The sequence below is a fragment of the Culex quinquefasciatus genome, chromosome 1 (genome assembly GCF_015732765.1).
Source record: "Culex quinquefasciatus strain JHB chromosome 1, VPISU_Cqui_1.0_pri_paternal, whole genome shotgun sequence".
Taxonomy (NCBI): Eukaryota; Metazoa; Arthropoda; class Insecta; order Diptera; family Culicidae; genus Culex; species Culex quinquefasciatus.
The window spans coordinates 21446067-21468341 of record NC_051861.1 but is presented as its reverse complement, the minus strand read 5'-3'; the positions used below and the strand labels follow the sequence as shown (position 1 = coordinate 21468341).

The following is a 22275-nucleotide window of genomic DNA, read 5'->3' as shown; positions in this document are numbered from 1 at the left end:
GCGGAAACCGCCTGCTCGCACTTACATGTTCTAACTTTTTATTTCGTGTGTTTGTGTGTGATTCTGTCCATTCCAGATCGTGTACTGTGGGCCCGGAAGTCGTCGCCACGGCAGCACCCGCCACATGCCACTGCCAACGAAGACGACGCGCACCGGCAGCTGCCAGGGGCAGGACATTTTATAACCGGAAATGGAGCAAACGTCCGTCGCATACTTCTAGGAGGTTCACCATCAACATTATCCATCAACGTCGTTGTCGTCCAGCCAATCATCATCATCATCATCATAACCAACATCATCGGCAGAAACGACCAGCAGCAGCCGTATAATCATCCCCGACCACCAGGCGAAACGGGGCAATTTGGTTAGGGGTGGTCCCGGGCTGGGAACGATCACCCGAATCCGGGACCGTTCTGCCACGACATCGCACAACATCACAAATCACACGGAACCTATCGCGCTTTTATCGACTGTAACCGCTGGACGTGAACGTCCCAAAGCATCATATCCCATTATCGGAGGACAATAGTGGACACAGCGTTTTTGTGGAGTCACAACGAGGGCGACGGAGGTTTCAACGGGGCTGTAAATGGACAGAGGGCATCCGGATCGTCGCAAATTATGCCAAGGTAAGCTAAAGAGCGTGCAGATTAATGGTGATTTGGGTACGGGAATTTTAACTGATGCTCGGAATCGGTCAATGTTTGTAACGTGGAGATTTGGGCGATGTTTCAAATTGTAACCCATCTGCAGTGAACTGTATATTTTCCATTGTTGACTGGGAGTATAAAGTTCAGTGAACGTACTGAGAGAATGCAGCGCCTGTGGGCTAGGGTACGCAGAAAAAAAGTTGAATTTTGGAAGGTTGAAAATTTGGTGGGTTGATTATTACCTCTTTTTTGAGTAATATTACATTAAAAATGTATAAAAATGTGAACCTGATGAAAATTCAATAAATATTACACATTTATTTGACACAAAATCTGTCATCATTTCCTGATGAATATTACCGTCATTTATTTCCTGTGTATTTGACTCTCAGGTTCCTTCTAAAAATAGATTTGGAACTTATGTGAAAATTTTATTTAAAGAGAATCATTATAATTTAAATTTAATATTTCAAATCCGTTGACCTCATATTTGGCCTAGGATGGTTCATTGGTCCACGTTCCGTTTGGGAGCACCATCACAAATCAAAGGTTAACCTTGATGATTATTTACATTAGTCGGATGTAGGATCTCTGTTTTATTAATATTTTTTTTCGGAAGGTTGTACCGAAACTGTTAAAAATGAAACAATTATTGCAGGATTTTTAAAATTATTGTTGTTTTGATTCTTTTTTTTTTTTTTTGTCCTTGACCTTTCATCTTTATCTCTTTCGCAAGAAAAAGTTGGTACCATAAATTGAGTGCGTCCATTCCGGAAATTCCCGGGAAAAAAATGAAAAAAATACGGTACACGGTACTGACATTTGAATGAAAAAAGTGTTTAAAAATGCATTTTACATCTACCTTGTTGTTTTGCAATCATTAGTTTTCAAAATATCTATGTATTAACAAAAATTTTATTTCATTGCAAAAAAAAAAATTGCGGTGCTGTACATTGGAATTTTATAAAAAATCAAAACATTTTTAAACAAGCCCAAACATACTAAATATGATTATCAATGCAGAAAAATGCATTTTAGATTGTTTTCAGTTGATTAGACTTCTATTTTCAAGGAAATTTTGAAGTTTTATGGAAAAATATTTTTTTTGCCCCCTGATTTTTCAGACCAATTTTGAAGGGGGGGCGACATAAACTTTAAAAAATACTTGCAACGGCCTTACGTCAAATAAAAAAATTAAAAAAATATTTAACAGAGACTTCTTTAATTTGAATCACATTGGATAAGAAATTGTGGTGAATATAAATTCAACGCACAACAAACATTCACATAAAAAAATCTTTTCAGCTACCTAAAAAGGGTTGACTATCACCAATTAGTAGTACTCAGGGCCGTGTACAAGGGGGGGGTTTTAGGGGTTTAACCCCCCCCCCTGGCAAATTAAGTTAGTTACACCCCATGCGCCCCTCGGCCCGAAGGGCCGATTTTTTTTTAGCTATGTTGCTAAAATGCCAAAGAGATTTTTTTTTTCAAATCGATATGAAAAATTTGACTGGAGGCGCCCTAATGACTTAAACATTTTTATGAAAATTATGAAAATTTAACTGGAGGCGCCCCTAAAACTTATTTTTTCAATACGAATATGCAATATAAAAATTTGACTGAAGGCGCCCCTACGACTTAAACAATCATGCAAATTCTCGATATGAAAAATTTGACTGGAGGCGCCCTAACGATTAAAACATTTTTATGAAAATTATGAAAATTTAACTAGAGGCGCCCCTAAAACTTAATTTTTTTCAATACGAATATGCAATATAAAAATTTGACTGGAGACGCCCCTACGACTTAAAAATATCATGCAAATTCTCGATATGAAAAATTGAAAGCAGGCACCCTTACGACTTAAAAAAATCAAACAAATTTTGTTATGAAAATTTGACTGGAGGCGCCCTTATGACTTAAAAATTCAAGCAAATTCTCGATACGAAAAATTTGACTGGATCGCCCCTATGATTGAAACATTTTCATGAAAATTATGAAAATTTAACTGGAGGCGCCCCTAAGACTTAATTTTTTTTCAATACGAATATGCAATATAAAAAATTGACTGGAAGCGCCCCTACGACTTTAAAAAATCATACAAATTTTGTTATGAAAATTTGACTGAAGGCGCCCTTATGACTTAAACAATCATGCAAATTCTCGATACCGTCAGTGGGGGTGACATTGGGTCTGGGGGGTGAGATTGGGTCAAAGTGATTTTTACGGATTTTACCATTTCTCAGATTCTTTTCAATGAAACTGAATTCTGTTAAAAGGGTTGTGTAGGGGACATCTTAAGATGACTTCGCTGAAAAAATTCGTTCCTAGAACATATCCTGTTATTTTGGCAGATGTCTAAAGTTGGGGTACGTTTTTGGCCAAAATGACCTCTCGAAAATCATTTTTCTAATATTTTTGTTAGAATTGCTCGAAAACTACCCAAATGTTTGAAAATCTCCACTTCAAACATTGTAGCGTGTCAATACGATTCCCTCGAACAAGAAACGCTGTTGGATGACTTGTTTTTACCATATCTTTGTATTTCAGCATCATTTTAGTTTCATTTGACCAAATGTCACCCCCTCTAAGGGGTGAGATTGGGTCAATTTTCAAACAATTGGCATTTAAGGTAGTGTTCATCAAAATCGACCATATTTTGGGAAAATGTTAGTAAACTATCTAAGCACAAATCTACGTTAAAAGATTTTCGATGTTATTTAAATTGTTTTTGTTATTAAGAAATTTCGAGAGGTGTTTCGTTTTTTGACCCATAGTCACCCCCACTGACGGTATGAAAATTTGACTGGAGGCGCCCTATGACTAAAACATTTTTATGAATATTATGAAAATTTAACTGGAGGCGCCCCTAAGACTTAATTTTTTTCAATACGAATATGCAATATAAAAAATTGACTGGAAGCGCCCCTACGACTTTAAAAAATCATGCAAATTCTCGATACGAAAAATTAAATAGAGGCGCCCCTACGACTTTAAAAAATCATACAAATTTTGTTATGAAAATTTGACTGGAAGCATCCTTATGACTTAAAAAAATCATGTAAATTACCGGTATGAAAAATTTGACTGGAGGCGCCCCTATGACTAAAACATTTTTATGAAAATTATGAAAATTTAACTGGACGCGCCCTTAGACTTAATTATTTTTAATACGAATATGCAATATAAAAATATGACTGGAGGCGCCCTTTGTCTTAAAAAAATCATGCAAATTCTCGAAATGAAATATTGAATGGAGGCGCCCCTACGACTTTAAAAAAATCATATTAATTTTATTATAAAAATTGACTGGAGACGCCCTTATGACTTGAAAAAAAAACATGAAAATTCTCGATATAAAAAAATTGACTGGAGGCGTCCCTATTACTACCACATTTTTATGAAAATTTAACTGGACGCGCCCTTTAGACTTAATTATTTTCAATACGAATATGCAATATAAAAATATGACTGGAGGCGCCCCTACGTCTTAAAAAATCATGCAAATTCTCGAAATGAAATATTGAATGGAGGCGCGCCTACGTCTTAAAAAATCATGCAAATTCTCGAAATGAAATATTGAATGCAGGCGCCCCTACGACTTAAAACAATCATATTAATTTTTTTATAAAAATTGACTGGAGGATCCCTATGACTTGAAAAAACATGAAAATACTTGATATAAAAAAATTGACTGGAGGCGCCCCTATGACTACCACATTTTTATGAAAATTTAACTGGACGCGCCCCTTAGACTTAATTATTTTCAATACGAATATGCAATATAAAAATATGACTGGAGGCGCCCCTACGTCTTAAAAAAATCATGCAAATTCTCGAAATGAAATATTGAATGGAGGCGCCCCTACGTCTTAAAAAAATCATGCAAATTCTCGAAATGAAATATTGAATGGAGGCGCCCCTACGACTTAAAAAAAATCATATTAACTTTTTTATAAAAATTGACTGGAGGCGCCCTTATGACTTGAAAAACATGAAAATTCTTGATATAAAAATTGACTGGAGGCGCCCCTATGACTACCACATTTTTATGAAAGTTTAACTGGACGCGTCCCTTAGACTTAATTATTTTCAATACGAATATGCAATATAAAAATATGACTGGAGGCGCCCCTACGTCTTAAAAAAATCATGCAAATTCTCGAAATGAAATATTGAATGGAGGCGCCCCTACGTCTTAAAAAATCATGCAAATTCTCGAAATGAAATATTGAATGGAGGCGCCTTTACGACTTTAAATAAATCATATTAATTTTATTATAAAAATTGACTGGAGGCGCCTTTATGACTTGAAAAAAATAGAAAATTCTCGATATAAAAAAATTGACTGGAGGCGTCCCTATGACTACCACATTTTTATGAAAATTTAACTGGACGCGCCCCTAAGACTTAATTTTTTCAATACGATTATGCAATATAAAAATTTGACTGGAGGCGCCCCTACGTCTTAAAAAATCATGCAAATTCTCGAAATGAAATATTGAATGGAGGTGCCCTACGACTTTAAAAAATCATATTAATTTTATTATAAAAATTAACTGGAGGCGCCTTTATGACTTGAAAAAACATGAAAATTCTCGATATAAAAATTTGACTGGAGGCGCCCTATGACTACCACATTTTTATGAAAATTTAACTGATACGCCCCTTAGACTTAATTTTTTCAATACGAATATGCAATATAAAAATTTGACTGGAGGCGCCCTACGACTTTAAAAAATCATACAAATTTTGTCATGAAAATTTGACTGGAGGCGCCCTTATTACTTTAAAAATCATGCAAATTCTCGATATGTAAAAAATTTGGCTGAAGGCGCCCCTATGACTAAAACTTTTTTATGAAAATTATGAAAATTTAATTGGAGGCGCCCCTAAGACTTATTTTTTTTCAGTACGAATATGCCATATAAAAATTTGACTGGAGGCGCCCCTACGACTTAAAAAAACATACAAATTTTATAATGAAAATTTGACTAGAGGCGCTCTTATGACTTAAAAAAATCATACCAATTCTTATATTGAAAATTTGACCTATGACTATGTATGAAACATTTTTATGAAAATTCTCAATATGAAAATTTAACTGGAGGCGCCTCTACGACCTAATTTTTTTTAAACATAATCTCAACATTAAAGATTTGACTGGAGGCGTCCCTTAGAATAAAAAAAATCATGCGAATTCTTGATATGGAAAATTGACTGAAAGCGCCCCTATGAATTATTTTTTTTAAATACAAATTCCCAATGTAAAAATATGACTGAAGACGCCCCTACGACTTTAAAGGCATATGCTCGATATGACAACTTGGATTGAGGCGCCCTTATGACTTTAAAAAATCATACAAATTCTTATTATGAAAATTTAACTGGTGCCGCCCCTACGACTTAATTTTTTTAAACAAATTCTCAATATTAAAAATTTGACAGGAGGCGACTTAAAAATCATGAAAATTTTCGCTATGAAAAATTTAATGAATGCGTCCCTACAACTTTGAAAAAATCATACAATTTCTTATTATGAAAAATGACTGGAGCGCCCTATGACTTAAACATTTTTATGAAAATTCTCGATATGAAAATTGAATTGAAGGCGCCCCTACGACCTAACAAAATCATGCAAATTCTCGATATGAAATATTTGACTGGAGGCGTCCCTTTGACTTAAACATTTTTATGAAAATCATGAAAATTTAACTGGAGGCCTACGACTTATTTTTTTTTTTAAATAAAAGTTCACAATATAGAAACTTGACTGGAGGTGCCCATTTAACTTAAAAATATCATGCAAATTCTCCATATGAAATATTGAATGGAGGCGCCCCTACGACATTAAAAAAAACATATTAATTATATTTAAAAATGACTGGAGGCGCCCTTATGACTTGAAAAAACATGAAAATTCTCGATATTAAAATTTGGTTGTAGGCGCCTCTATGACAAAAACATTTTTATGAAAATTCTTGATATGAAAATTGAATTGGAGGCGCCCCTACGACTTAAAAAATCATGCAAATTCACGATATAAAAATGAATGGAGGCTCCCTACGACTTCAAAAATTCATGCAAATTCTCGATATGAAAATTTTACTGGAGGCGCCCTATGACTAAAAATTTTTATGAAAATTATGAAAATTTTACTGGAGGCGCCCTACGATTTAATTCTTTCCAATTCAAATTCTCAATATAAAATTTTGACTGGAGACGCCCTAACGACTTAAAAAATCAGGCCAACTTTCGATATGAAAAATGAATGGAGGCGCTCTTTTGACTCAAAAAAATCATACAAATTCTTATTATGAAAATTCAACTTGTGACTTAAATTTTTAGAACAAATTTTCAATACCAAAAATTTGACAGAAGGCGCCCCTACGACTTAAACAATCATGAAAATTTTCGCTATGAAAAATTTAATGGATGCATGACTACGACTTTAAAAAATCATACAATTTCTTATTATGAAAATTGACTGGAGGCGCCCCTATGACTAAAACATTTTTATGAAAATTATGAAAATTTAATTGGAGGCGCCACTACGACTTTAAAAAATCATACAAATTTTTATGAAAATTTGACTGGAGGCACCCTTATGACTAAAAAAATCATGCAAATTCTCGATATGAACATTTTGATTTGAGGCGCCCTACGACTTAAAAAATCATGCAAATTATCGATATGGAAAATGGAATGGGGGCGCCCTATGACGTAAACATTTTTATGTAAATTCTCAATATGTAAGTTTTACTGGAGGCGCCCTTATGAGTGGGGAAAAAATTGGTAAAAATATTGAAAAAAGTTGAATAATCAGTGCCCAAATCAGCTTAAAAATGATAAAAATATTTTAAACATAAGATTTTACTGGAACCTCTATTATGACAAAATTAAAACATTCAACAAAAAAAAGTTTGACTATTGACGCCCCTCTAGCAACATAAAGACTGTTTAATAAGAGCAAAACAAAGTTTGGCGTACGGTAACATAAAAAAATAAAAATTCTGTTTAGCGGTCTAGCTACAACAATTTTTTGCGCCGGTTGGCAAACTTTGTTTGGGACCATCCATAAACCACGTGGACACTTTAGGGGGTATGGCGATTGTCCACGATCCATACAAAAGATTTTTTGTATGGACAATTGTCCACGAAGGGGGTAAAGATTCCCAAAAAGTGTCCACGTGGTTTATGGATGGTCCCTTTGACTAATTTTGAATAGTCTTTATAGCTTGAGGAGCGCCGATAGTCAAATAATTTTATCAACAAAACGCCGCTGGTAAAATCCTATTTTTGAAATATTTATCTTTGATCTTTTTATGTTGCTCTACTTTTTCATTTTTTTATTTTGTCATGAGGCCACCTCTAGTGAAATTTTATTTTCAAAAAAAGTCAAATTGTTTTATTTAAAAAAATTATTTCATCACAAGGCGCAACTTTTTATCATTTTTATGTTGCTTAAGCTAATTTTTTTTTTTGATTATTTTTTTTACGTGTTGTGAAACTTTCTTTGAAATCTAATTTTCAAAATATTTTCATCATTTCTATGGTGCTTTTCAGGCGTTGATAGTATTTTTTTTAATATGTTAATTATTTTATCATTCTTTAAATTTTGTTTATGAGAGAGGTGCCTTTTCGGAACATTTTCTGGGGTAAATCGAAATATATCTTTGTTTCCTGTAGCAACTTTGTTACTTTTTATCGATTTTCTAGGACGTTTCTTCAGAAAAGTCAAGGAATCGATAGAAATATATTCAAAATTATTTTTTAATTTTTATACTCAAAAATCTGTTACAAATGTTTGACCCAAAATGAAGTTTCTTATCTAATTTTTCAGATTTTCAGAAAATTCCGTCCAAAGATACAAAATTTCATACGTTTACATACCCATTCCAGCCCTCAAAATTGTATGGAGACTTGTATGGAAAAACAAATGATGCAAAATTGCTTCTTTTGACATAGGGAATGCAAAGAAAAGTCGATTGAAAACCAGTAGTTTCCGAGTTATGATCAGTTGAACACTTTCAGTTTATCCAGCTACAACCCAACCCCACCTCTAGGCGGGGTTCGATCTAATAATTCGCCAAAAATCTTTTTTTTTACCAATTTTCGACCTTTAAAAAGCATTGGAAAGGTGAACTCTTAAAATTTGATTTTTTTAGGGTTGAACGTGTGACTTGTTTTATTTGACTTTACCAATGTTTAAAAAAATGAAAATTTTTCTTGGCTGTGTTTTTCACTAATATTTTCTGTACTTTTTTTTCTATTGTTTCAGACTATACCTCTAAGCATTTTTTAACAATTTAAATGATAATGGTTTGTTCTAGAGTAAAAAAAATTAAAAACATACAAAAAAATAATGAAAAATTGGCTGTAAAAACATGACAAATTAGGTGCTAGAATAGGCCAAATACTACCAAAAACAAATATCAACTAAACAAGATAAATGCAAATATAAAAACTATAAATGAAACAAACAAAACAAAAAACAAGAGACGTAAACTTTTTCGTAGAACAAAAGTTGCTCAAAATGACAAGGGAAAAATTTAAAAAAAATCGAAAAAAAATTGGGCAGCAAAGGGTTAACACTTAGAAAAAATCAAGTTCATCGATTTGATTTCTTTGAGATTGTGTATCTCAGAAACAAATTGCTCGATTTGAAAGTTTCAGAGAGAAAATTGTACAAAATTTTCTTGAAAAGAAACCAAAATAAATTGAAAATGCAGTCCTAAAATTAGCTTTAACCTGAAAACGGTACATTTTGTTAACAAAATTGCTTCAACAATTTTTGTCCACTTTTACGTTTTTTTTTCAAAAAATCATATCTCCTAAACCAGATGAATAATATGACCGGCCCCAGAATTGTATGGACATTTGTATAGAAAAACGAATTATGCAATTGTGCTTCTTTTGACATATGGAATGCATGGTGCATGGCAAAGTTTCATCCAAATCAAAAAAATGAAAAGCTAAAAATCGTGAAAAAATTTGCGAAATCGTAGAGAACTACTCTTAATATTTAAAAAAAACTTATGAAAACTTGTTTTGAGCAATTACTGCTACACTTCTTCACTAAAACCCCATTTTACGCTCCACAAGTGAACGGCCCATGCCTCTTCCGATTTACGCCAAAACTCTCATTTGCGCAAAAATCTCAAATTCGCTCAAACTCCGAATTAACGCCCCCCCTTCATAGTGCTATTCAACACGATTTGCAGCACCAATTCAAAAAGTGTAGTCTCCTGTTGCACCAATGTAAAATATATAAAAAACTGTCACTGTCTTCCTTTTAACTACAAGGACTTCGCCGCCCTGTTTGAGTAAGGCACAGAGCGACGGCGCCGGATACCCATATTTACACTTAGAATTTTAGAGCGTCCGCCGCGGGATTCGAACCAGCAAAATATATGTAAAATATACCAAAGTATTATTTAATGAGTTTAAAGATTGACTGTTAGCGCCCTTTCGCAATCTAAACAAGCACCCCATGCGCCCCTTTCGAGAAAACCCTCCCCTTTCGAAAATCCTGTGCACGGCCCTGGTAGTACTGATCTATTTCTATGATTTTAAGCTTGAAAAGCATAACAAATATAATGCAAACCTAGATTTAATGACTGTATTAAAAAGTTCCAGGGATCCCGGGAATTCCCGGGATTTAAAAAATATTTTTCCCGTTTCCCGGGAAATTCAAATCCCGGGAAAATTGGACGCCCAACATAAATTGAGCAATTTCAATTGTCGTGAAATATCTCTTCTATCCTTTAAACTACAATAATTGCCATCGGCCCAAACTTTGGAAACATTCAGTAAAATATGTAAATAACGGTCAACCCAATAAGCCGTTTATCGCAAACACGTGCGAAAAGTTCTTCTCTTTCATCGCTGCCGATACCGTGTTTTGTATGGTCGAACAATCGCCAACAGCCATCCATCCTCCTCCCACAACACGTGGTAGAACAATAACCACCAACGACCGGATGGGGAAAATTGCCCTTTTGGTCCCTATTCAAATTTGTTCCCTTTTTTCGGTATCTATTTTTCCTGAGCAATCTTGCTTGTTGGGATTGCGGCGTTGTCAGCCAAGGGCTTTTCAACCGTAAAAGGATAGGTTTGAAAGTGTTAAAATTTGCAGAAATGTTTCACCTGAGATTCTGTTAGAGATTTGCCGAGGGTGGGGTTTCCAAACATTTTCTATTGGAAATTTTATTGTTTGAACTCTCGGAATGAAAAAATAGCTAAATAATTAATTTTGATGCATTTTCATCGTAAACCTTATGAGAATAAATAATTGCTTTTTCCGAAGCACAACAATGATTGTACCAAGTTTTAATCTTTAAAAGCATCATTTGCATAGCACAAAACAATAAAAACAGACGTTGACAGAATCTGAGTGACATTCTTGCTTCATCACATCTTTTCCATCCTTCTTCTCCGACAAGAAAGTTGCGAGATAATTTTCAAGGTCAGATAAATATACAAAGTTGAATAGGGCAATTATGCCTATTTTAATCAAACACCTATCTTCGTCATATGGAGAGTTTGTTGCTCGATTAAAGCTCCAAAAATACTATTTTTGCCATAACTTTACCAGCAACAGCACCGCCTCGAGTAAGCACACAAATTTATGCCATTTATTGGCCAAAAATATCTTATTTAATGCACTTTTGATCAAAATTTATATTTTGCAAAACCATTTCTTATCACGTTGCGTGCACACACTGACACACACGCGAGCAGCTATCAACCGCTTAATGAATATCGCAAAAATCATCTTTTCACTATCGCTCAAGTTTACACAGCTATTTCGGGATAAAACTGCTTCCAACTACCGGGAACATGTTCTTTTGGCCATATTTTAGTCACTCACTTGTTAAGTAGTCCCGAAACATGTAATTAATAAGCAAGCGCCATAAATAAAAACAAACGCACTGAGTCACTTGACGTAAAGCCTATTCTAAACGAAGGCTGAAGAAAACCGAGCGAGAAGCGAAGGCAAATAAAGAACAAAGGATGGCCACCAACACCACCAGCAGCGCAGCCAGCGATGCCAGGAAACTTTCCTATAAATGCCACTTTTCGTGAGCGTTCGCTTAAAATTTCGTCACAAATGGCAACAATAGGCAGACACAAAAAGTGCTGGAAGAAAAAGAGCTAAGCCGATATTAGAAAGGTGGGCGTGGCCAAGTGCATTCTCGTGTGATTAAAATACCCCTGGGAATTATTATTTTTAAATGCTTGTAAAAGGAATAGAATAACTTTTGATAAAGATCAAATTAAACTGAAATGTTCACAAAAAGTTGCTCTTCTGGTTGGTGTACTTGGTTTCAGTAAATTTCAAGGAACACTCCAGATTGTGCAGCATCTTTCAAACACGACCGCTTATTAGGCTTAAAATGGGTATATTTCCCCTATAACGAGCGGCTGGTGGAAGAAAAAAGAAAGAAAACGGTACTAATCCTTTGCTGCAGACATCCTTTTGAATGGAGAAGAAAAAAGTTGGAGGGGTGGTTTGACAAATAGTTTGTACAACCCTTTCATCGCTATTCGCATCTTGATACGATAGTGTATTCCCTGTTGGGTTTTTTAGCTATTGGGGTAGTTTTTCATTTGACGAAATGTGGTGCAAAGTTGGCAATTTGCCAAAGCATTTTGTTAACATTACAATATTTTTCTAAATTTGTGTTACAAAGTGATTTGAAGTATGAGTTAGTGACACAGGTAATTAAATTATGAAGAGTAAATTAATTTATCTAAAAAATGTTTTGGTCTTTTTTTTCTAGTCATTTTAATCTCGTAAGAAAATGTATTTGTGTGCAAATAAAGTTAAATTAAGGAAATTAAATTGCACGCGCCATATAAAAACTGTCATTCAATAAAACTGTTTTTTTAAGCTGTGAGATTCATCTTACCTTGTTTAATCCAACTTGGTTTTGCGGTTTAAAATAAGAAAATGTTTTTTAAATGTTATTTTTCGCATAAAAAATCAACAATAAATCAAAAACTAATCTAAAGCTGTATCATCACCGCCCTTTACCTAAATTACTTGGCCACAACTCGAATTCTGTCAACCCTATGATTACAACGGCGGCAAAGCGACCTCTCCAACATTTCGCTGCCACTTCCAAGGCCATAGGTTCCGCAGCCAGTAGAAAGATATGTAAAAGATAATCGAGTCAGTACCAGACCAACAACCAACGAACTCACCAACTATGCGGAAACCCCCCTTCCCCAAACGATGGAGCGTCGCTTCTTTGACATTTCTCCAGTACGTCACCAGCACAGTATTGCGGACAATCTCGTCCGCACAATGCCGGTGGGACACAAGTGCTCCCTTCGGGGACATTCCCACCCAGCAGCAGCCGTTGCACGTGCTGATTGCCCAACCAACCAACGGATTGTCCTGTGGAGGATACTTGTACCATTCAGCAGCAGTTTGTAGTTTTCCAAGATATCTAGAAGATGTTCAAGGCTAACTAGCCGTATACCAGAAATCTTGAAATCTCAAATATTTCACAGCTCATAAGACGAAACCATCTCCAGTGCCACCCTCCTGTTGACGAAAATGTTGAATGGCAGATGACAGCCCAACTTTGAGATCCCGGTGCAGATTCCAGCCGGAATGCGGAAGACATAAATCTTCGCTAAACTAATCCTTACCACGGTTCAAACCTTCTTGACCCGCGTTCCTCCCCACAGGCCTGCTGGCACATACTGGCCGCCGCAATGATTTATGGTTTTGCATGACCCACGGGGCAGTTCAGGATGAAGAGAGGGGAGCAAAAATAACGAAATCTTCAACATCTTGAAACGATTTGGCTTCCTGGATCTCGCGTGCTGAAGATGTTGTTGACACGGAAAAAAACTTTTCAGAAATTAAAAGTAAAGAGCATCAAGAAATTGACCTTTCCCATAATTATTTCTGAACGTGATTAATTTCCTTAGCAATAAATAACAATTAAATCTCCAATACCTGAACTTATGTGAAATTCCGATGATTCTAAATATGTCAATGTTGATAGCAAAAAATTGCTTTTTGTCTCGCTACAGGTCAAAATTTTAGAAATGAAAATGGAAGAATTTTACAAATAAATTCGTCCAGCTTTGAAAGCATTTTTTAAAGCTACTTTAACCTTTTTCCTTAATCTTAATTTCAACCATCCAGCTAGATTATTTTCCGTGTTTCCACCCACCGTTCCAACAGATCCGAATTGTTCCATCGATATGATGGCGTTAGACAGGACAGGACAGGACCGGCCAGCAGCAGCAGCTCCTCCGGTGCCTAATCAAGTCAATAAATCACGTTCGGAATCTCGTCAGCAGATAAGAAGCAAGTGAAGCCGTTCGGGTGGGGGTGGACCATTAGGGTGTAATATCAAAATCGATTTTCCAGCACAGCATTATTTTAGTTCCTTTTGGGGTCCTAAACAACTCCCCAAAGTTTGGGAACGATTGGTTTAGTCCTCACTTTGCGCAAAGCGATTCAATTTTCCATACAAATTTGTATGGGAAAAATCATTTTTTTGAATTTTGATATTTAAAAAATCCAAGTTTCACGCTATACTAAAACCGGATTCATATTCGGATGCTCCGGAATGTGCTCTACAACTTTCCCGAAGAGAGTATGGTGCTAACTTGCTCCTATAAAAAGATATAGCGTGTTCAAAACTCGTCTAAAACGTGTTTTTTGATCGAAAATCACGTTTTAGACGAGTTTTTAGGACGCTATATCTTTTTATAGGAGCAAGTTAGCACCATACTCTCTTCGGGAAAGTTGTAGAGCACATTCCAGAGCATCCAAATATGAATCCGGTTTTGATATAGCGTGAAACGTGGATTTTATAAATTTCAAAATTCAAAAAAATGATTTTTCCCATACAAATTTGTATGGAAAATTGAATTGCTTTGCGCAAAGTGAGGACTAAACCAATCGTTCCCAAACTTTGGGGAGTTGTTAAGGATCCTACAAGGAACCAAAAAGTTGCTGTGCTAGCCAAATTTGGACAACTTTATTTTTTCCATACAACCATATTACACCCTAGTGGTCCATTAGGGTGTAATATCAAAATCGATTTTCCAGCACAACAATTTTCCAGTTCCTTTTGGGGTCCTAAACAACTCCCCAAAGTTTGGGAACGATTGGTTTAGTCCTCACTTTGCGCAAAGCGATTCAATTTTCCTTATAAATTAGTATGGGAAAACCCATTTTTTTTAGTTATGATATTTATAAAATCCACGTTTCACGCTATACTAAAACCGGATTCTTATTCGGATACTCTGGAATGAGCTCTACAACTTTCCCGAAGAGAGTATGGTGCTAGCTTGTCCCTGAAAGAAGATACAGCGTCCTCAAAACTCGTCTAAAACGTGATTTTCGAGCAAAAAACACGTTTTAGACGAGTTTTGAACATGCTGTAACTTTTTATAGGAGCAAGTTAGCACCATACTCTCTTCGGGAAAGTTGTAGAGCACATTCCAGAGCATCCGAATATGAATCCGGTTTTAGTACAGCGTGAAACGTGGATTTTATAAATATCAAAATCCAAAAAAATGGTTTTTCCCATACAAATTTATATGGAAAATTGAATCGCTTTGCACAAAGTGAGGACTAAGCCAATCGTTCCCAAACTTTGGGGAGTTGTTTAGGACCCCAAAAGGAACTGAAAAATGGTTGTGCTCGCTAAATTTGGACAACTTTATTTTTTTCCATACAACCATATTACACCCTAGTGGTCCATTCATGCCCAGTCTTTGCGACTGCTGCAAGATTGTGTTTCATCATACGTGATTTCCGAACGTCAATTTCTGCACAGTTGGAGAGAATGCCAACATGAACTGGCTTGAAATGTGTAGAATCAGCCCAATAATCGAATTAATCAGATGTAATTTGTTGGAAGTACTGCTTTGGGAGTTTGTTTCGGAAACTAACTTGTTCTACCAGGCAAGGAAAGGCAGATTTGATGGCCGAAGATTTTGCTGATGGAATAGTAGTTTGAGCAGTAATCTTATTTTCCATTTTAGCACTGGAAATGCCGAGTTATATCTTATTTTATAAGCCATTTCAACTTGTTTTCTTAGGTTATTTGACGTTTTGACTAGAGTCTGTATTCATCTTGAACAATTAAATTTAAAGAGTCTTAAAATACGTTCAAACTAACCATAAATTGAAACACATAGCCTCCCTCGCAAATAAATATAAATTTTCCTGAATTTGAATGAACCTTTACTTTGCATGTACCGGGTCAGACGCCCCGTCAGGTCGTGCCGAGCCGTTTCCAGAATATTAATCAAGTTATCGATCCACGATAGGATGAATTAGTGTTTTTCCACCCAACACACCGAGCCACGAAAGAAGGGGGGAAAATATGATTAATTCGATCTTTATTATTTACACATTTATCGTTGACCGACGATGATGACGCTGACGGTGAAGTTATTGTAAGGATGATGAATATAAAACAGATGATAATAATGATGCTGGTGATTTTGTTGATTTTGTTTTCAAAGTTCCGTATAAAGTGGGTGTTTTTAGCACGAACTTTAATTTTCAAAGTGGCTTTTAGGGCTTCTTATGGTGCTGGCTTCGCAGTGAAATTCCATGAATCGATATTGATGGGAAAGAATCCTTAAAAAAGGATAATTATTTTAAAAAGTGATAATCAGAAACTTTTTTTTCTGTTTTGCTTCACCCAAATAAAAATCCGGTGATTAAAGCCCAATTTGAGTATAATTATCTAACGCCTGGACAAGACAAGAACCCACCTTGGCATACCTTCCGAAAAATATAAATCCCTTTTCCGCTGATGAAGGTGGAATGAAATTGTTTCCAAATGAGGAATTCTTCCTTCCAGCCAAGTCAAAATCGTGAAAGTGGGGGTGCTGTCCTTTTTTCATTGCTCGCTTTTCTCAGCAGCTCAGGCTTTATGAAAGTTGATGAGTTTTTGAATAAATCATGTCGCTTGGAGGTACAGTTAGCCCGCAATCAAAAATCGTGAAATGTTTCAAGAACGCAGACGAACTGTACCTCAGTAACAACTTGCATTCTCGAAATCAGAGTAGGCAGCATTCAGAGTGCGATAAAACTTGTCATGCGAAACAAAAAAAAACGCTTTCGCAATGAACTTTATCGGTTGTGAAGCGAGGGCAATTGAGATGAATGTAGTGCAGTTTTAAAAAATGTCAGCAGCATGAACGGTTTTATTGCATTGCCGCTCTGGATGCACGATTGAATAACCATGTGAAGATATTGGCGATACTGGGATATGATTTGAAGTTTATGAAATTTGAGTATGTTGACAATAGATTATTAAATATTTTTAAAATTGATCAAAATCATCCTTTTAAAGACACTTGACACCATATAATTGGGTAAATAATTGGTTCCAAATACGTCGGTAACCCCTCCCTCCAATCACTTGAAGTTTGTTTGGAAAAAAAATCGTCAGAATGTATGGAGAAAAGCAACTTCTTCATTTTTTTACCTTTGGAGGGCACAATAGTCGTCCCGAGAAAGTCCGGATTTAGATCACCCTAATGTATAATTATTTGACAAAAAACGAGTCCTAAAATTAAGCTTAAATTTGTTCACAACGATGAAGCATATTTTTTTGAGTACAATGACCCTTTGCACGACCGCAAAGGATTAAAAAATGATTTTTAAATCAATTAATAAAAAATAACTTCGCGTCCTTCTCGACAGGAAAGGTCCTACTTGGCAGCTCGTTCCAAGGGGACCATAGTTGATCCATCAAAAATGTTGTCTTGTCAATTTTTTTTTTTTTGCATTTAAATGAAAAAAAATAATCAGAAATGGTTTTCAATCATGTTTTTTTCAATCAAGCTTGAAGATTGTTTGTCTTTGCATTGGAAATATTTCCGTGATTGTTCAAAAACAAAAAAAAAATCTTAACTCAGTTATTTATGAAAGTATGAGATTTCAATAGATTTTAACCATCAAGGCGCAAGTATTCATAGAAATGCAATATTATGTTTTGCATCCAGATTATTTTTTTCAATTAAGAGAAGAACGATTGCATATCACGCTTTGTTTTAATCGCAGACCGGTTTTTCAAAATGTAAACAGATATTTCTCTTCAATCAAGTCTCAAGCGATGTTAAGAGCAAATGTATTTAGGAAATCGTAAATCTTTTTATTATTATTGAAACAGATTGCATTCAAACTCTAACAGTTGTATTGTTTAAAGGTAAAATGCCTATTAAACCTATTTTTTTGGATTGTATATAGAGCAACATCGTTCCAGATCAAATTAAATTTAACCCTATCAAAATACACATTTAACACAAATAATCCCGTTGGCAAAATAACAAGCTCTCAAAGCTTCACACCGCACCAACAAGTTCTCAGAACCCTGCAGTGTTGGTAGGACGATGTAAATCTTGCCTGTATTCTTTACTAATTGAACGATAATAACCGCCCTCAGCAGTTGAGGCCTTGCCTTGGCACCGGGAAAACATGACCCCAAACTACATGCCTCCTTCCCATTCGCTGGCCAGAGAGCCACTTTATCCCACAGCAGCGATCCATCTTAATTCAGTTTCCCATCTCGTATCTCTTTCTCGTTTTTCTCTCGACCAGATTGGACCAGAGCTGCTTTCGGTCCGGACCTGGAGCTTCGAAGCTTTCGAGACCCCCGCGGGAGCAGAAACCACCACCAGATTATCCCCAATTATGCTCCCAGAGAGTGTCTGGTTCCCAGGCTGAGTGCTCTCAATCTTTGCTCCCATGGACTCAGGGAATCTGCTGCTGATGCCGTTGTTCACCGGACTAATTGCGCCCTGCAGCCATGGCCAAGATGCAATTCTGAAGTGGCCACTCTATCTTGGTATCAAGTTCGTTCCTGGGAGTCAGAGCAATGCTTTCTTGCACACATCCAGATAATTAGGTAATAAACGAGGGATGAAATTGTTCCTACCGGGGGTGTGTCAATCCAGGTATTCTGGGTGCTGGGAGCAGTTGCGAAGAATTGGGGACGATGCGACCTTTGAGAGCTGAGAAAACATCACTTGGATTGGGTTTGGTAGACGATTAAACAACAGTAGCTTGGAGGAAGATTCCTTGGACAGGGCAGGTTGAGACCGGGCATAAATGACTATAAATAATTTGGTGCACATTTTTGCATTACATAGGCATGCAGAATGCTTCTGGCTATTTATTGTACTGTGTTATGAAAATTTATGACCTTTCAAGAAAGCTTCAAATGCAAAACTCCAAAAGGAATATTAGCTTTAACAAATGAACCTGTTGCTTGATAAATCATTGAACAATATTTGCATCGATCAAACATGAGTTTTTTGTCCCAAAAATATTTCAAGTGATTTTGCCAAATGCATCAAAGGACAATTGAACTCGAAGAAAACATACAAATCCCTGGCTTAAACAACGGAAACAAATATTTAAAGCCAGCGTTGTGTCCATTTCTTTACTAGCGTCTCGCCCCGAAGGCTTTTCCTTAAAAGGTGCTACCAAAACGCGTAAAAAAGGTTGTAAATACCGAAAAAGGTCCCTTCTTGAGAATTTTCCTGCCAATAAAAACAAAGCCGAAAAAAGCGAGCTCTCGATTTTCCCTCTTGTCCTGCGCGGCCTCTGCGTAAGATAAATTACCCTCTGCCCCACAGGTAACCCACCTTTCATCGCGTCGCAACAGTCAAAAGAAAAGATGCTAATTCAAAATTCGCGAGAGAGAGAAAGAAAAAAATGATGAAAAATGCACGTGGGTCGCGTCCGGTGCAGACGGAATCGTGAAATTAAGTGATGATAAATAAAGCTCTTTGCTAGGGGAGAACCTGCAGCACAACAAAAAAAAAAACAAGGTAAAGTGCGAAGTGTACGTCCTTTTTGGGGGCCCTTCCCGGAAGGTAAAAGCGCAACCATTTTACTGCTGCAACCATAAAAAGTACATCGAAGTTGAGGCTAGAGTTTTTTTTTGTGAAAAATGAGGTAAAGGAAACAACCGAAACAGATTACGACTTTTCTTTTAAACTCGAAAGAAAAAAAGATTGATTGAGTCGAGTTGATAAAGAAACTTGTAGATAGATAGGCTACCATTATTAACGGAAATAGGAAGTACCAACTGCTGTAGATAAATGTAGAATTATTTTAAAAGTGTATTTTTGGCAAAGCAGAAATCTACGAATTTGTCACTATTTTACTTACGATGAGAATCTTTAAAGTTGAAGAGATTTAAAAGCTAGTCAAGGTCGCTTTTAGATTTAACAGCCATATAGTATAACTAGTAGTAGCATAATAGCAGATCGTTAGTCATGACTAGTCAATGTTAGTGTTTAACTTGATCTATTTTGCTATTAAAAAAAAAAAGTTTTAAGCAGATTTTATCAGTGCGAATAAAAGTTTCGCGAAATGCAAGCTTAACCAATGATGAGCCCCACATTTTTCCAAAGTTTCCCAACAGTTTTAGCTAACTTTGTTTCAATACAGATATTTTTATGTTTTATTTTATTTTTCATTACGATTGCATAAAAAATGTACCAGATTTTTTTCAATTTTGAATCAAGTTTTAAAATGAATTCATTTTTACGTTTCCAAATTACTTTCAACTCTATTCGCCATCAAAATGTAAAAATACCCGCCTACGATCCAGTGAAATTGTCCCTTCATCCGAAAATTTTCAAAAATTAATAGAAATATCTCGTCCGTAACCAATTTCCCCATAGCAGCACAAACCCCAGCAATAAAATCATCTAAAATATGGTGCCACCAGTTAGCACCACGTCAATCTGACTTATTAAATGGATGCCCGCTTCGCGCCAGTTTCACACGCTCTAAACCAGAAAACGGCGTCGACGACCAGAAATCTGCGAACCGAGGCGATCGAAACTATTTGACACACATGAACGATAGATGATTCTTTGGAGTAAATTGCCAAATTTGGCACGCTTTCATCAAAATTGCTCGGAGACCATGCGCCTCCACTAAAAGTTGGAATTCTGAATAGTTTGATGGAGCCGCATGGTGTCCTAATGATTTTCAAAAAGCTTCCCTGTTTAGACCGCCATACAAAAGTTTTGTGTTTTCGCATATTATAAGCCATGACACTATTCAACTTTTTTTCGCATTTTGAAGCAAAAAATATATATATATATTGGTTGTTATTGCATGCAATTTTCGAATATTATGCAGCAAGACAACCCGCCGGAGAAAAGCCTTTTGACCCTTCAAATCATCTTTGGATATTGTACCAAAATTGGTGAAATTCCCCAAAAACATGATATTTCCATTATGGAAATATTTACGACCTCAACATTCATTCGAAGGTAATAAAATAGCGAAAACTATGGAAATACACGGTTCAGGCTTGAACCCCCCTACAATATCTATAAGCATTCGTAGAGAGCCTCCACAGATTCATGGTCAATAGCTGTATACATTTCAGCTCGATATATGAACCAGTGAATTCCAAGCTTTGCCAGCACTCACGGATTTGTATCAATTTAATTTTCCTTGCCTGATAAGGGCTTTTGATGATGCAGTAGATTTCGAATAATTTCGATGGATTGCAACTGGAATCCGATTTTCCCTTTCATGAAACGTAAATATTTAAATCTTTCTTGTCTATATCTAGCCAAAATACCCTGCCTTCATGGTTTCAAAAATGAATAAAAAATGTGGAAACGTGAAAATGATAACCGTATAAAAAGTTGATCCCTTCCTCATCCCAAAAAAAATAACCTAACTGATCCGTCTGCGAGCAGGGGCGTGCATTGGCAATATAAAATAGAGAAACTCTGTGGAAATAGTTTGGCCCCGGGCTTCGATAAGGACGAATCTATCCCCATGTGGATGGATTACCCCCAGCAAGTCCCACCCCCCTTCGTACGCAGACTTTGGAGAATAAAAATAACGATGGGTTGAAGCTTATAAACCTAGCCCGACCCCTCTCTCGCTTCTGATGTTCTATAAATTTCAATCCACGTAAAATGATTGATCGACAGCACGGTTTGCGGCGTGGGTGGGCTTTGAAAACAGGGTGCTGGAAATAAATCCGAAACAAGGATGAAAAGATGAATAGCCGGAAATTAGAGGGAAAAGTCCTCTTTTGAACGACGTGCTTGATTGGGTGCGTGGATAAATTTAATCCTTGGACTAATAGATAAATAATGTTGGCAAACTTTTATGCATAACATATTTATTACGCGATTTTGAACTAATTGAACTGATTCATTTGAATCTTGATTGCTGAAAATCTACCCTCAACTAACGAACACAAATTGAACGCCAAAAACTTACTTTGATTAAACTCTCCCCATTCTTTTATGCACTATCTCTCTCATTCTATTCGGCTAGTATGTGATTGATTTGGACAAGCCGATCGCGCTTTATCACTCCAAGCTGACCAAAAATCGTCGGCAATCGAGAAGAAATTGAGAAATTGTGTTTACACAGCATCAAAGACAACAACATACACCATGCAAAATTCAAATTGACGGCTAAAAACAATGCCGCTCGTATATTTTTTAGTTTCACTCCTCTCAGAGCAAATTTGCGTGTCGCCGACAAGCGGAGTAGGCCAAGTAAGTCAAACAAGATTTGGATACCTGAGCGAAACGATGGAAGAAATCGCTGGCTGCTTGCGAATCACGGTCG

At 36.2% G+C, this 22275-nt stretch overlaps 1 protein-coding gene across 1 annotated transcript in view; it reads left to right on the top strand.

Moving 5' to 3' along the window:
• Positions 1-20703, top strand: part of LOC6043892 (allatostatin-A receptor) — a 127444-nt gene extending 106741 nt beyond the window's left edge. Inside the window, exons 4-5 of the mRNA XM_038248206.1 lie at positions 77-629; positions 18250-20703. Coding sequence (XP_038104134.1) covers positions 77-184 — 108 coding nt within the window. The 3' untranslated portion in view covers positions 185-629; positions 18250-20703. The remainder of the gene's footprint in view (positions 1-76; positions 630-18249) is intronic.
• Positions 20704-22275: the final 1572 nt, after the last annotated feature.